Source organism: Berghia stephanieae, chromosome 14, assembly GCF_034508935.2.
Source record: "Berghia stephanieae isolate SIO BIC M18660-M18661 chromosome 14, UCSD_Bste_1.3, whole genome shotgun sequence".
Taxonomy (NCBI): Eukaryota; Metazoa; Mollusca; class Gastropoda; order Nudibranchia; family Aeolidiidae; genus Berghia; species Berghia stephanieae.
The window spans coordinates 3,178,643-3,191,142 of NC_088373.1; the positions used below are offsets into that span (position 1 = coordinate 3,178,643).

General features: G+C 34.3%; 1 protein-coding gene across 1 annotated transcript in view; it reads left to right on the forward strand.

Moving 5' to 3' along the window:
* Positions 1–9,031, forward strand: part of LOC144960070 (neprilysin-2-like) — an 18,586-nt gene extending 9,555 nt beyond the window's left edge. The window contains exons 5-8 of the mRNA XM_078893021.1: positions 2,503–2,661; positions 4,445–4,531; positions 8,218–8,417; positions 8,999–9,031. Of these exons, the coding sequence (XP_078749147.1) occupies positions 2,503–2,661; positions 4,445–4,531; positions 8,218–8,417; positions 8,999–9,031 (479 nt within the window). The remainder of the gene's footprint in view (positions 1–2,502; positions 2,662–4,444; positions 4,532–8,217; positions 8,418–8,998) is intronic.
* Positions 9,032–12,500: the final 3,469 nt, after the last annotated feature.

The window sequence follows — 12,500 nt, forward strand, 5'->3', positions numbered from 1 at the left end:
ATCCGGAAGTATAACGGACCAACACACAAAACTGTGTGTATCCATGAACGTTTATAGTCCCGTTAATACTGTTCAGTGTGCATTATTCATAAACGCGGATGGCAAAAAACAATAATAAAGACCTGAGTGACGTCATCTGCATACTATCTATTGACAGTGGCCAAGAAACTCACAACATTACCATCTGGAAGTATAGATAGTATGCGCTTGGCTAAGAAGATCATAACATTGCCATCCGGAAGTATAACGGACACAAAACTGTGTGTATCCATGAACGTTTATAATCCCGTTAATACTGTTCAGTGAGCATTATTTATAAACTCGGATGGCAAAAAACAATAACAAAGACCTGAATGACTTCATGTTCAAACTATCTATAACGGACCAACGCATAAAACTGTGTGTAATCTTGAACGTTTATAGTCTGATTAATGAAGTTTTGTGAGAATTACTCATAACGTGGATGTAAAAAAAAAAATAGATAAAAAAACAACAACAAAAATAACAAAAAAAAAAAGATAAAAAAATAACAAAGACCTGAGTGACGTCATCTTCGTTCAATCTATAAGTTTAGAAATAGAGGCGTCCGACTCCAATCGGTAACTTACAGCCTGACACTGAAACCCACTAAGACCGTCGCCATCGTTAACTTATAGCCTGACACTACAACCCACGAAGACCTTGGCCTTCGTAAAGTTATGGCCTGACACTGACCAAAAAATCACGTCAAAATGCCAGTCTTTTGCCATAAAAGAAAACAAATCGTGAGTTGTATTCAATAGTTCAAACAATGAAATAACTTGTTTCCATGAGACTACTAACGACTACTCATTGGGCGGTGCAAGAAAAAAATATTAATGACGTCAAACTGCCAGTCCTTTTGGATTTCAGTGTCAGGCTATAACATAAAGATGGCTACGCTAAGACCCATACTTTGACGCTCATTTTAGGTTTGTGAACCGCCTAGTGACTTGTCGTTAGCAGTGCTCACGGAAACAAGTGATCCCATTGGTTGAACTATTGAATACAACTCACGATTTGTTTTCGTTTGACGTTATTTTTTATTCAGTGTTAGGCTATAAGTTAACGATGGCAACGCTCCAACTATCCAAGCACTATATGCAGAAAAACAAAGCTCAACTCAATCATAATCATAATCATAATTGTTATACTTCTGGATGTCAATGTTGTGAGCTTCTTAACCAAGCGCATGCTATCCATAGTGGAGCTCAAGTGGAGGAAGTCCAGGTTGTGGTCACCGATTGATATGTAATGATAATAGCAATATGTATTGATAATATATAAATAGTATTTTAACAGCTAGAATAACGAGATACAAGGCATTAAAAAAAATCTTTAGCTTTTAAATAGCGTAATATTCACTAAACGTGTTCAAAGCGCTTTGCAAAGGGTCCCTGTCTAACAACAACACGAAGCATGTGGAACGAGACATTTCGCCTGTCAGGCGATATTACACTTTTTCCAACGCTGTCAACAGTTAGGTATTCATTTTACACCCGAGTTCGGTGAGAGAATGTGAGTAAAGAGCTTTTTCCAAGGATTCAAATATGCGCCGAGTGAGGCTCGAACCCAGGAACTTCCGATCCGCATAGCCGCATTTCAAATTATAGGGCATAGATTAGAGATGCCCATCCCCATTCCACCCCTTCCAATGTCAGTGCATGGCGTATTCAGTCGGAAGGTGAACATTTTGGATTTCCACTTTTTTTTTTTTAATTTTTTTTTTCATTTTCTGAAAGAATATGCTCACCAGATGGTCAGATGTATGGGAAGGGCATCCAGCAACTTTTCTCAAATTTCATACTTTTTCAACTTGACTAGATAGCTGTAAAAAAAGATAAAGATGTGAAAATTAAGCTTTGATATTTCCCGAAGATGTACAAAAAGGTTTGATTTAATTATTTATGACAAGAACTCAATTTTGATAAAAAAAAATTGACCTAACTAAACTTGGCAATATCTCAGTTCAAACCCTTTCACCATCCGACTGATTATGTCACTCACTGAAACAAACAATGTGATAAAACGTCTAAACCCTAACATTTCTTTTCTTTTGTCTTTTAAAAAAAAATCAATCTCCCCCCCCCCCCCTGCAACAAAAACAAAACAAAACAACATCCCCCCCCCCTGAAACAAACAATGTGATAAAACGTCTAAACCCTAACATTTCTTTTCTTTTGTCTTTTAAAAAAAAATCAATCTCCCCCCCCCCCCCTGCAACAAAAACAAAACAAAACAACATCCCCCCCCCCTGAAACAAACAATGTGATAAAACGTCTAAACCCTAACATTTCTTTTCTTTTGTCTTTTAAAAAAAATCAATCTCCCCCCCCCCCCCCTGCAACAAAAACAAAACAAAACAACACCCCCCCCCCCCCAAATAAATCCCCACTCCAACACCCCCTATCCCCTCCCCTCACCCCCCCCCCCCCCCCCCCCCCCCCCCCTATTAATAATGATAAAGATTCTCGAATCTTCCAGCTAGTCAAATGTTAGAGTACATGGATGAGACGATACATCCCTGTAATGACTTCAACCAGTACGCCTGTGGCAGGTTCGTTCTTCAGGACATCCCCGACGATGACGTCGTTGTGAGCTCTTTCCAAAAGGCCAGGGAAAACAATATGAAGCTTCTGAAAGGTGTGTAAGATTAAATGATAATAATAATAATAATAATGATAATAATAATAATAATAATAATGATAATAATAATAATAATAATAATAATAATAATAATAATAATAATAATAATAATAATAATAATAATAATAATAATGATAATAATAATATATAATAATAATAATAATAATAATAATAATAATAATAATAATAATAATAATAATATAATAATAATAATAATAATAATAATAATAATAATAATAATAATAATATAATAATAATAATAATAATAATAATAATAATAATAATAATAATAATAATAATAATAATAAATATATAATAATAATAATAATAATAATAATAATAATAATAATAATAATAATAATAATAATAATAATAATAATAAATAATATAATAATAATAATAATAATATAATAATAAATAATAATAATAATAATAATAATAATAATAATAATAATAATAATAATAATAATAATAATAGATATAATAAGAATTAATAATAATAATGATAATAATAATAAAAATAGTAATAATAATAATAATTTAATAATAATAATAATAATAATAATAATAATAATAATAATAATAATAATAATAATAATAATAATAATAGTAATAATAATAATAATAATGTAATAATAAATAATAATAATGATAATGTAATAATAATATATAATATTAAATAATATAATAATAATAATAATAATAATAATAATAATAATAATAATAATAATAATAATAATAATAATAATAATAATATATATAATAATAATATAATAATAATAATATAATAAAATAATAATAATAATAATAATAATAATAATAATAATAATAATAATAATAATAATAATAATAATAATAATAATAATAATAATAATAATAATAATAATAATAATAATTAATAATAATAATAATAAATAATATAATAATAATAATATATAATAATATTAAATAAATTTTACGACGTAGACGTTCTGGCAATTATCTGAGTTCAAACTTTCGATACAAAAATAAAAGGTTCACCGTTGTCTTTTCTTGGAAGTGTGTGGTTTTAAAGAGTGTAAATAAATTTGAGACTTCATTTGTTCCAGACCTACTGGCCATATTAACCGTTTCCTTACCAGCCATTTTCAGAATTTTCCCCAAAATTGTTTTTTTCTCACTCAAACAGAAAAGCAACAAATACTTTACACCACAGTGTCACGTTTTTATAGCTATAATAAACATTTTTCCTTCAATTGTGTGATTTCCAAATGAAATCTGAATGATCTAACTGCTGGTTGGATCGTAACGAATGAGACGATTTTTCCTATGGTTGGCAAGGAAAGAGTTAAGGAATATCAAAATAAGAAATTAAGGAGCAGGCACTGGTATAAGATAAAGATCAGGGGTTTAATTCATCGAGCGAGACTATGATAGACTGTGGAAAGTCCGAGATAGTCTTGGACTATAGCAAAGTCTGAGACTTCCTAGTCCAAGACTGTGGAAAGTCCGAGACTACGAAAAGTAAGCTATCCTTGGAGTCAGACTTTGTCCCTGACTATCAAGTCTCAGACTACTTATTTCAAAACGAATGGCAAAACTTGTCACAGTGAATGCATCATTACGTGTTCAATTCTCCTTTTGCCAAATAGGGATTACGATGTGATTACTTTCAAACCACCATATTTCGCTTGAAGTGATGTATATGTGAATATATTTTGTACCAATGTAAGCAGAATGTAATTCTGATATAAAATGATTCGATTTCCATTAATACATATTCCTTATGCATCCTGATCAGATATTTTGACAAGTCCTATTGAACGCACACACCACAAGAGTTACGAGAGGAAGATGAAGGCTTTGTACAAGTCATGCATGGATGCAGGTAATTACACAGACATATGTGTACAAACGTTTTGAATCGGTATTTAGTTTTGAGTTAACCTGCGGAAAATTAAATTCATGGTCAAAATTGCTAAGCCATAAACTTTCAACACTTTGCAGTTCACAGAATAACGTTCATTTACGTTGATCACACTTTGCGTGCGTGAAAAGACATTCATTCATTTTGATAAAACATGTCACAAAATTTCAGCACTTTGCAATTCACAAAATGACATTCATTTACTTTGATCAAACATTTTGTCTATCTCTCACAACGTTAATATTAATTTAGACATAAAATTTCAAATTTGTTCGTAGTGTTCGCAATGACATAATAGAAGCAAGGAACAAAATGGACGTCACTCGGTTCTTTTTCAAAAATTGATTTTATTTAGCCAGACATTTCAGACCAGAGTAGTTCTCACTAAATTTCATCAATCAGACTATAATCGTTCAAGGATAAGTTATATCCGACTGGTGGATGTTGTGAGCCTTTTGGCTAAACACACAGCATCAAAATCGATTTGAGAGGATGGGTCGGTTACATTCACTGGCTTACTTCTCCATTTGGTTCTACATCGGGGTGATTTAGATGATGAAACTTGAACTTGTAGATTAACATTTTATAAGCTTGGGTTACTATTGTTTCGTTTCATTGACGCCATCAGCGGGTGACAGTATTTTTTTTTTTAAAGCTTGACATAATTTATGTCTCTGATCATATTTACTATGCAAGTCACTTTCAGACATTTTCTATTCACCCACATAACAGTAACAGCGTAATGAATAGATACCAATACCAATATAAAATATGAACATTAATATAGAGCATTTCCACGAATAGACCATTCTCAATGTTTTATTTATTCTATCTCTCTCTCTCTCTCTCTCTCTCTCTCTCTCTCTCTCTCTCTCTCTCTCACTCTCTCTCTCTCTCCTTCCATTTGGCCAAATGGAACCTTATTTCCGTTTCATACAGCACCAGTCGTCTGTTAGACGCCCCTTTTGTACTAACACTCTTACAAAAAGGAAAAGGCTCTAAACTCACTCTCCCTCCCTCGTCATACTAATGTGTAACTGAGTAGCTGGCCGTTAACAGCGTTGTCTCTGTAGAAAATGAAATATATAATTGCCTAACAATCGCCATGTCACGTCCTACATGTTAAGTGTTGCTGTTGGCCAGGGATCCCTTTTAAAGTGATTTGAGCACGTTTAGTGGATATTGCTCAAGTTTATTTTTTGTTTTTAATTTTTTGTTAAATTGAAGTTGTTTTTTGTTGTTGTTTTTTTAAAGTTAAAAACAAACAAACAAACAAACTCATTCTTATCAATGGCCATGATCTATATTACAATTCCATGTGCTCGAGGTCATTGGTCACATTAGAATGTGTGCTCAAAGCGACCCACATAGTGAAAAGTGTTCACATTTTTTGAAATATCTAACATTAACATCACGACTGGTAATTTTGTTCAGCTTGATACATGGGTATGTTTACTACTTCAATAAACACAGCAGCGTGTTTGCATTTCTGAAGAAATATCCAATCGTTGGACAGCAACAAATCATGTGATTGCTGACTTGGTTGGACGAAAAAATGAATATTGATCGCTCCCATTAAGGTTTTCCTTTGAACTCACATTCCTTAAGGGGCGGTTTGGGTCTAATTATTAGGAGAATCCTTCGAAAAATTGATTTGAGATTTTTGTGGAAAATGATATTTTATTATCTTAGAAATAATATAATTGAAGGCCAAATTCTTAAAGTAGACTATAAAGGCACGAAAAACAAAGTCGAAAATGGTACAGGTAGTAAGAAAAGTGTGAAAAACGGGAAGCTATTTTGCTATTTTCTCAATATGTCATTTTTCTAAGGGTATGGGAAACTGTGTCAAACGTTTCTCAGAATCTATTCAATGAAATTGTCTGAAAATTTACACAGTTATCACAGAGATAATATATTATGTCACATCAGAGAGATTTTTTTGATAAGATATGTGAATTTTGAATTATAATCCTAATTCTGAATTTTAAGGTCAATTTTGTCATAACATTTTGATTCTCAACTTTGTAATGTTCTAATAAAAATTCCATAAGCTAAAGCCGTAAAATCTCTCTGTTGTGACACACTATGGTACAATGTTGACAAGAGGGAAGAATATGGAGGTCAGTCCTTCATTAGTTTTTGTGGAACGTTTGCAACAAGATTGTTATATTTTTTATGTCAGACCCCCAAAATAGGTCGCAAAATGGGTATCAACACAGATAATTAAAAATTTTCACCATAAATGTTGTTTTTTAACCTATATTGACGATACAGAATGATTAAAACCGCCCAATATAGGTAATTAAACTTTTTTTTAGAAAAGACCCAAACCGCCCCTTAAGCTTACAGCTATAAATAACAATACGAAATTGAATGTAAGCTTCAATTTAATATACAAAAAAACCCCCCAGATAATATTGACGTTTCAGGATTCCCCTTTATCAACAAAACACGATGAATGAAACACTACAGATTAATGAGATAATGTGGTAGCGCAGCTGTTTTCGTATAAATATTAAACTGAAGCTTACATTCCATTTCGCATTGTTATTTATTTCGTCGAGCTACTCAGATCTAGCTACCCAATCACTGCTGGGTGGACACGGGGGATAAAAAAAAAGAAGAAAAAACAAATCTCGACTGCACCCGGAATTGGATTCCATAGTCTGATGTCACGTCGCCCAGCAAGGGCGGCCATCGTGGTTCTAAACAAAGAAAATCGGTACTTTTTATTCTTCATGCTGGTTAGAACTTTTCATATGTCTTGTGTCAGAATGTGTAAAAGTCAAAACATGATCAGATTTAATTATGTTGTTTTTTTTTTTCTCCTCTGGATACGCTTTTATGCTCGTCGGAGAAATATATCATAAGGGCGTCCGCCATTTACCCGATAGTTTAGAGCCAGTTACTAAGTTACCATGCGTCATTACGAGGGAAGTGACGTTACGACTGTTGAAGCGTATTGATCCGTAGCCATCGTTATGTTATAGCCTGACACTGAAATCCAAAATGACTTGCAGTTTGCCGTCATTATTTGTTTGTTTTTTTTTTGCACCGCCTAGTGAGTTGTCGTTAGTAGTGTTCATGGAAACAAGTTATTTCATTAGTTGAACTATTGAATACAACTCACGATTTGTTTTCTTTTGTTGCAAAAGACTGGCATTTTGACTTCATTTTTGGGTCTGTGTCAGGCCATAACTTTACAAAGGTCACGATTGATCACGGTCCCATTGCATGTGAAGCGAACGCTCTACCAACAGAGCTATCGAGACCACTCAGAAACCTACAAAATCTACATTATAATAGTCTTCAACAGTCGCAACGTCATTTCCTTCCTAATGACGTATGGTAACTTAGTAACACTGGCTCTAAACTATCGGAACATTGGCGGACGCCGTATGAACTATTTCTCTGGCGAGCTTAAACGCGTATCCAGAGGAACCCCCCCCCCCCCCCCCCGTCAATTTGATCTTGTTTTGACTTTTACACATTCTGATCACAAGGCATATGAAAAGGGAATGAAAAGTTCTAGCCAGCATGAAGAATAAAAAGTAATGATTTTCTTTGTTTAGAACCAAGATGGCCGCCGTTGCCGGGCGCGTGACATCAGACTACTGAATCCAATTATAATTTATTTCCACCAGATGACGCCGACAGAACAAGCCTGGAGAATTTCCCCGAGAAAAAACGCTTGGAGTGGCCGTCGGTGAATGGCGCTTGGGACGAACGGACCTACTCTATAAACAACCTCCTGTCGGAATCCGCGGCCTTGTTCATTGACGTGCTATTCTCGGTGTCCCTGACGATAGACCATACAGTAAAACCAAAGATCGCCATCGTCGAGGTCGGTAGTCTGTCGTTGCATAGTAGTAGTAGAGCGGCTATGTGATCTTGTGGTATGCATGACACTCGCTTCCAGATCGGAGGTCCTTGGAGAAGGCTCTTTACTCACAATCTCTCACCGTACTCAGGTGTAAAATGAGTACCTGGTTGTTAACAGCGTTGTTTCTGTCCGAAAAAAAAATGTAATTGTAATATCGCCAGACAGGCGTCATGTCCCGTCCTAAAATGTTAAATGTTGCTGTTGGCCAGGGACCCCTTGTAAAGCGCGTAAAGCACGTTTAGTGGATATTGCGCTATATAAAAGCTTGATTAAATTATTCGTAGTCTGTCACCTTTATCAGTTACAGAGTCTTCGTTTTCGTCATAATCATCAACATCGTCGTCGTCGTCGTCGTCATCATCATCATCATCATCATCATCATCGTCATATAAAAATCAAGTTTATGGGGAGAAACAAAATCAGATTGCGAAGAGTAGATTACAGCTCAGATCGTGACTTCATCATTTCTATCTTCAAAAACAAACATAATCCCCCCCAAAAAATGGATTTGTTATCTTAATTAATAACCTTTTATTCTGCAGTTCCATAGTGTGTTAGGTCCGTGTATTTACTAGTTTGTACACGAAGTGTGTTAGGTCCGTGTATTTACTAGTTTGTACACGAAGTGTGTTAGGTCCGTGTATTTACTAGTTTGTACACGAAGTGTGTTAGGTCCGTGTATTTACTAGTTTGTACACGAAGTGTGTTAGGTCCGTGTATTTACTAGTTTGTACACGAAGTGTGTTAGGTCCGTGTATTTACTAGTTTGTACACGAAGTGTGTTAGGTCCGTGTATTTACTAGTTTGTACACGAAGTGTGTTAGGTCCGTGTATTTACTAGTTTGTACACGAAGTGTGTTAGGTCCGTGTATTTACTAGTTTGTACACGAAGTGTGTTAGGTCCGTGTATTTACTAGTTTGTACACGAAGTGTGTTAGGTCCGTGTATTTACTAGTTTGTACACGAAGTGTGTTAGGTCCGTGTATTTACTAGTTTGTACACGAAGTGTGTTAGGTCCGTGTATTTACTAGTTTGTACACGAAGTGTGTTAGGTCCGTGTATTTACTAGTTTGTACACGAAGTGTGTTAGGTCCGTGTATTTACTAGTTTGTACACGAAGTGTGTTAGGTCCGTGTATTTACTAGTTTGTACACGAAGTGTGTTAGGTCCGTGTATTTACTAGTTTGTACACGAAGTGTGTTAGGTCCGTGTATTTACTAGTTTGTACACGAAGTGTGTTAGGTCCGTGTATTTACTAGTTTGTACACGAAGTGTGTTAGGTCCGTGTATTTACTAGTTTGTACACGAAGTGTGTTAGGTCCGTGTATTTACTAGTTTGTACACGAAGTGTGTTAGGTCCGTGTATTTACTAGTTTGTACACGAAGTGTGTTAGGTCCGTGTATTTACTAGTTTGTACACGAAGTGTGTTAGGTCCGTGTATTTACTAGTTTGTACACGAAGTGTGTTAGGTCCGTGTATTTACTAGTTTGTACACGAAGTGTGTTAGGTCCGTGTATTTACTAGTTTGTACACGAAGTGTGTTAGACTATAGATATTTTGAAGAGAGACGTCACTCAGGTCTGTGTTATTATTTTTTTGCCATCCGCGTTTATGAGTAATGCTCACTGAACTGTATTAACCTGACTACAAACGTGCTCATTTTACACCCAAGTAAGGTGAGACAATTTGCGTAAAGAGCCTTTTCCAAGGTCTCAAGTATGCGCCAAGCGAGGCTTGAACCTAGGATCTTCCAATTCGAAAACGAGTCATACCACTAGATCACAAAGCAACACTCTGACATTAGTAAAGGAGAGGTATGTATAAACTATTGAGAAATGATTTACCAGAAGAATAAACAATCTCTCACATAAAGATAAATTTGTCTGACTGTCGTCCTTTTAGCAAAAGACTCCAAATAGGACCCAGGCAAAACCATGTGCTCTCATAATAGAATAAGGACTATAAGCGTTATGGAAAATGAAATAGATAAAATGGAGAGATAGCAAGGTTTCAGACTGATTTAGAGAGGGTGAACCCATGATCTTCATGATGATGTTTCGAGAAGACAGAGATGACAACGAAGTTTAAATGAAAAACTGAAAATGGAACTCCACACCACAGTACGTTAAAGGAAAAATTGTAAACACAGGAAGTAAAATCATTACTATCCCAGCCCCAGTCCAGCCCCGAGATAAGGACGAGATAAAGAAAATTCTGTTATAAGTCAGAATGATTGAAACTAGGAAAATTTAAGATTTTGAAAGTTAACTCACTCAATCCTAGAGATTTTTGCTACTTTTCAAAATTAGAAAAAAATGTATTCAATATGAGCATGTACATAGATAGTTTTCTTCAACTATCATTAACATGTAAAAACTAAAAGCATTAGCTTTGATACCACGCCTATAATTTGTCTCATAAAAATGTAATTAGGAATGGGGTAAAAGTAACCCGGGTAAACTACGGATGTAGTCGTTGTTAAGGGGTTGAGTGAGTTAACAAACCGACACTGGTACCATGGCTGATAATCCACTAGCCCCAGCCTAACCCAGCCCAGGCCTAGCCTCAGTCTCAGTCTGCCCCCGCCCTTAGAAATGCTCATATTGTGACCCATCGTCTCAAAATGGTATTATGTCGGAACGAACCATAATAATAATAATAATAATAATAATAATAATAATAATAATAATAATAATAATAATAATAATAATAATAATAATAATAATAATAATAATAATAATATAATACTTTATTGCATCCCAAAAAGGAAATTTTTTGTACAGACGTATTATAATTTACACAATAAGATAAAAATACAATGGAAATAGGATGTATATATATATATTAAAAAAAAAAAAAGGAGCAGCTCTATAACCAGAGCTGCGCTTTATAATATGAATAATTTCAACACTGTAAAATAGTTAAAACTGTCACTATAAATTGAAAATTGAAAAGATTGCAAAACAAATAAATTAATAAATTAATATGTATATTTTAAAAAAATAAAAATGAGAAATAATTATAAAAAATTATTATTGCTTGTTGTTATAAAGCCTACTACTGGACGGCAGAAAAGATTGTCGGTGTCTCTCTGTTTTCGTTGAAATAGAGAAAGGGCGACCACTTCTTTCTGACATAATAATTGATGGTCTTAGTGGATGATACTGGTCATTTAATATTTTAGTTATTTTATTTATACAAAATTTCTCGTATAAAAGATCTACATCGTCAACATCATTTATATAGCGTTTAATGGATTTTTTAATATTTGAATTTATTTTGTTCCTTTCCGCTGCTAAGCAATTGCCTCCCCAAGCTGTTATACAAAATGACAAAACGCTTTCGATTACTGCTCTATAAAATAATGTGCAGAGGGTTTTATCTATTCTAAACTGAGAGAGTTTTGATAAAAAATATGTACGTCTGCACATCTTATGCCTAATTATTTTCAAGTGTTCATCCCACTTGAGCCTGTCATCAATCGTTACACCAAGGTATTTGTAGTGAGGAACTCGTTGGACGAATTGGTCCTTTAATTTTAACGGTTCTATCGGTTCCTTTACTCTCATAAAGTCAATCACTAGCTCCTTTGTCTTGCTTATGTTAAGCTCTAGGTGGTGGGCATCACACCAAGACACAAATCTATCAATTTCCTGCCTATAAGCCACTTCGTTGCCATTTGTTATAAGGCCTTGAAGAGCGGTGTCATCTGCAAACTTTATTAAAGGTACACTCAGGTTTTGACTTCTACAGTCATTCGTGTATATTGTGAATAATACAGGGGACAATACACAACCTTGAGGAGCACCAGTATTTGTAGTTATACAGGAAGATTTGTTTTGTCCTAATTGAACATATTGTGCTCTCTCCGTAAGAAATTCGAGCACCCAAGCAATTATATACTTGTTTAAATTCAGACTAGTCAATTTTTGAACAACCAACTGAGGTTGCATTTTTTGAACGCTGAAGAAAAATCTGCAAAAAGCAATCTGCAATAGCTCCTAGCGTGATCTAGATGCCTGTAGATGTTGTTTGTAAACAGC